The 4,946-nt window shown below is 35.7% G+C and overlaps 1 protein-coding gene across 1 annotated transcript; it reads right to left on the bottom strand.

Annotated features, from left to right (window-relative positions):
* Positions 1–1,037: 1,037 nt before the first annotated feature.
* Positions 1,038–2,723, bottom strand: LOC112938782 (uncharacterized). The gene is made up of 8 exons (XM_066309782.1): positions 2,576–2,723; positions 2,260–2,381; positions 1,967–2,170; positions 1,792–1,878; positions 1,620–1,718; positions 1,428–1,545; positions 1,221–1,291; positions 1,038–1,127 (listed from the first exon to the last, which is right to left on the bottom strand). Exons 1-8 carry the CDS (start codon positions 2,721–2,723, stop codon positions 1,038–1,040), a joined length of 939 nt encoding a protein of 312 aa, XP_066165879.1.
* Positions 2,724–4,946: the final 2,223 nt, after the last annotated feature.

Below are 4,946 nucleotides of genomic sequence, written 5' to 3'. Positions count from 1 at the left end.
GGAGTACGACGATCATTGCTCATAACGCCATTCCAATGGTGAGAATTTTTAGATGTTTGCATAATGACGTGACATGGCATATCAATAGATAGCAATTTGTTGGCAGACTGCCACAACAATTGTCAAATCAGTTAAACTGCTTGCGCCGTGGAATATGTACTATTGGGATACCTGTAGCAGCCGATTAATTGCAAAGGGCATAACCTATTCTTGATGCCTCCTAGTCCAAAACATCATGGTATGTATGAGCCATTGTGAACGACGACCTTGAGATTTTGGAGGGATTCATTGTGTTATACGCTATACATATCGCATACTATTTGTGGCGCAAGAGGATGTACATAGCGGTTAGATCAATTGCCAATCATCTAAAAAAGAAATATATATAGGCAATAGCAATAATGCAAACTGAAAGAGTTCATATAGCCCCCATAAACTTTAAAGATTGAATTGTACAGGCGGTCCCTAAATTTGTACTGTCATCAAGGTTCCTAAACCATTACAGCACAAACAGTCTCTAGAGACGGGTTTTTATACACTGTAGAGACGGCTATACCCATCTCTAATTGTGGTAGAGATGGTTTTAGCAACCGTGTTAGAGGCATTGCCATTGCTCCTGTGTCAAATGATTAGAGACGGTTTGAAAAGCCATACGTATAGTTAGAGACGGTCGGAACCGTCGCTACATAGATAACTCGAAATTCAAATCAAATTTCTAGACACATGGAAAACCATCTCTACTTTAATACCGTCCTTAGCAGTGTTGGTTACACGAGAATAATTAATACAACTTTATTCATAAAATTCATAAAACAATATCACCAGATTAAATTACCATTAGATCACAACAAGATTTTTAGCACCAGTACTTCGTATTGAAACAAACAAGTAATATCCATACATTGTTCCCAATGAAAATGCTTAAACATTATTTCCGATAACAGTGAAACAGTAGCTTGTTAAACAAGATAACTAAAAAAAATCCTAATGCAGCAAGTAGTATGGAATGATATAGTTGCCACTGTAAATCTATAACTTCACTCTTCTTCAGTTGAAGGCTGAGAAGATGCTCTCTGACTGGGAGATGGCGCAGTATTTGGTGCCTGAACTTCTTGGTTTTGATTAACCTGAAAATGAATCCATGAATGCATTATTTTCCAAGCTTATGCATATGCCCATATAAGTTGCTACATTTAAAACTAGTAATCTTGGGCCCATACCTCACTTGTTGGGATGAGCCTAGTAAGGGATGGTGGCAGCCTAGCCAACAAATTGTCCTCGGGATATTTCTCTGCCATATATGAGACCATAAAACTAACTTATGAAAGCATTGACATTACTGGAGCTGGTTCCTTGTTCATTGATTGCTGATATATTCAGAAACCTTCCACCATAATAGTTTGTAGGAGTAATGGTTGGACCCATGCCTCTAACTCTACCACTATGATCCTTTCCAAACATATCTAACATAGCTTGTTCAAAATCAGCTTCAGTGAGTTGTTGACTATCTACTCTTTTCTCAGCCAATTTCATGTATACCTCATTCTACATTGGAAAAATCATACTCTTAGCATAGTGTATTTTGTTGTACAAACAGTTAAAAAAAGATATGTTAGTACCATTTTTTCTTGAGTAGCATCAGTAACATATCTACCATCTTTTGTCTTATGGCATTCATCAAAGAAGGTTTCTCGGTCCACCTCCACCCCATTAACTTCCTATAGTTATAAATCTCAAACGCATGAGGAAATAGAAGAATGAATTAACAAATAAAAGTGCTAAATGACTTACCAGTTCTTTTCTCTTTCTTGTAAAACTCTTTCTTCCTAAAGTGTGTGGATGCTTGAGTGCATTCTCTTGGTTTCTGTCACTGATTTTCTAACAATACAATATATATCATCATTTAAATGAGCTGAGATAATTCAAAATGACAGCCACTCACTAAAAAGTCCCAACATATATTTACCTTAGAGTCCTTTGAGTACCAGTAGGAAACTAGTGTAGGCCATCGAGATTCATCAACAGTGTTGGGCACCGTTTGCAATACTCGTTCCATAGGTAAGTTAGGCTTGTAATATTTTCCTTTCAGTTTTCCCTTGTATTGCCTCCATTTACCATCTAACTGATGGAGAAGCCAACTCTTAGCTCTCCCATCAATTGCAAACTTTCTCTAGTGCATAAAAAAAAGAGCCAATGGAATTATACTGGGATCACCATAACAGTATGATTTTAAAAACATGGTAAACTAAACATAAATACCTTAACTTCAGTAATCATTTTTTGATGATATATTCTTATAAAAATTTTGTCATTCCATTTTAGAATATTCAGTGGAGCTAGATGTGGCTTCCTGACTAATGTTCCTAAATAGGATCCAAGAACTGCAGAAGATTGTCAGCAAGGTGCATTGAAACGGTCCAGTTTGACAATAATCTTAACTCCAGCTGGAAGATTTTAAACATTTGCCAATTTTGTTGGTCCCCGACGTCTTTTAATACGTCCATCAGGATCTACAAAGTTTTAAAAGTTAGTATATAAGAAACAATTTTGCAGAAAAATAAACAATATATCTTACGATACTCATGGCAGTTTGTGCACCAATTCTCATTTGATATGTTCTGTTCTTCAACATACTGATCATTCCTTGGTATATCTATTTCTTGATTTTGCACTCCATTCTGCAAAAGATCCAAGCCCTGTAGTGTCTGGGACCTCGCAGCCATTCACACTATATTTAAAAATGGATTAGAATTTTAAAGATATAAGTAACAAGACAACCATTGCATACCAGTTAAAATGACAAAATGAGACCACACATAGCTCTAGATCACACATCTCCATATCTCCAGTTACTAAATGGAAGTGTCTTATAGAAATTACCAAGCAATTGAACAAACAAATACATTAAAAATATATTTGAATGTAAATAACTAAAACTCTAATGCCTTCAGCAAATAAATGCAACAAAATATATCATGTACAACTCATATCTCATCATCTTCATCTCCAACCTTTCCCATGTCAAACAAATCTTGGACATAGAATACTTGTTCAACTTGTGAAGAGAAAACAAATGGATCGTCCATCAGCTTATTTCCAATGTGTATACCCCACGAAAAATTCAAAAGAGTAAAACCAAACTCATCTTCCCTCGTACCCACGCGATGGTGCACATCATACCAATCACACTTAAATAAGAAGACCTTAAATGCTCCATTATAGTTCAGCTCTATAATGTCTGTAATACGGCCATAATAGCTGATGGCATCACCTTCAGATATATTAACAACACCACTGTTTTAAGTTTGCAGATTATTCTCACGAGAAATAGTATGGAATTTAAACCCATTAATTAAGAATCTACCAAATCTCCTTCCATAGTTACTCGGTTTTTCAGCTATTTTTATGATATTTTCCGTGATGCGTGGATCAGGACCACAAGCATTAAGCATAACCAATAAAAACATGGGTTTTAAACATTAGGCATATTAATTTTACAAAACATAAGTACATGCATGATCTGACTTGTTTTGCCTAACTTATACTAACCTTGTGGTATAGCCAATCATGGAATCGCTCATTAATCAACTTGTCAGATTCAAAAGAAGTGAAAACTGACTTCTTTTGTTTTCTCTTCTCCTCCTCTAGAAATTCTCTACAAATAGCATATTTATATTATTTTATAAATTTTATTTTTTAAAGGTAATGTTCAGTTAGGTACTATACCTACGAAAATCCTCTATTTCATCAAGATGTCGTAAGACATAACGATGGGCCTGAGTAAGTGTTTTTGCATCAAACTTCACATCTTGAGCAGAGCCTATTGTTTCCCCAAAACTATCAAACAAATACTTTTTTGTTCAGAATTTGTGGGCATGGAAAGACTAGATTTATCAACCCCTTTGAGAAATCTTGCACAGAATGTTAAACATTCTTCCGCTCTGCTATAGACCCTTCGGGATGTGCACGATTACGCACATAGCTCTTCAACCGAACAAAATATCTGAAGTTTGATATCATGATCAAATCAATTACTATAGAATATGTAAATTTTAATGGAACAAATAGAATGAGCATATTTAATTACCTCTCAAAAGGGTACATCCATCTATAGTGTACAGGACCTCCTAATTTAGCTTCATCAACCAGGTGCACAATTAAATGAACCATGATAGTGAAAAAGGAAGGAATAAATAACTTCTCCATTTTACAGTGTCATCAGAACTTGTTCTTTAAGGCTGGCAAGTTCAGATATGTCTAGCACCTTAGAGCACAATGATTTGAAGAAATTGGATAGCTCCTCAACAATTGACATGATATCTTTGTTAGGATAGCAATTTCACAGTGCAATCGGTAGAAGGTGCTCTATTAAAATATGGCAATCATGACTTTTCAGACCAATGAATTTGCAGCTTTTCATATCAACAGACCTTGCTATGTTTGATGCATAGCCATAAGGCAACTTGATGCTCTGAATAACTGAACATAAAGTTTCCTTATTCTCTCTAGACATTGTGAAGCAAGCCAGTGGTACTATATAACGACTATCTTCTTCCAGTTTTGGATGAAGTTCTTGATGTATGCCTAGGTCTACCAAGTCAAGACGTGCTTCGAGATTATCCTTTGACTTGGCATCATTTAACAGAGTACAAACAAGGTTATCACACACATTTTTTTCTATATGCATTACATCAAGATTATGGCGCAAAGACAAGTGCTCCCAATATTGCAATTTGAAGAAAATGCTTTTCTTCTTCCACCAGTCCATAGGATCCGTGGGACTATTTCCTCCAGAACTACTTGTTTGTGAACTCTCACCATCATTTCCCCTCTTTCTTTTAGTTTTCTTCTTTTTGTCAGTACCTTTGATTGGCTGATCATTTGATTTTTCTCATTGTGAAATTTCTGCCTTCCAACTTAGTAAGGTTTGAACTACTGCTGGGCGC

Source organism: Oryza sativa, chromosome 4 (assembly GCF_034140825.1).
Source record: "Oryza sativa Japonica Group chromosome 4, ASM3414082v1".
NCBI classification, from domain to species: Eukaryota; Viridiplantae; Streptophyta; class Magnoliopsida; order Poales; family Poaceae; genus Oryza; species Oryza sativa.
This window is presented reverse-complemented; position numbering and strand designations above follow the sequence as displayed.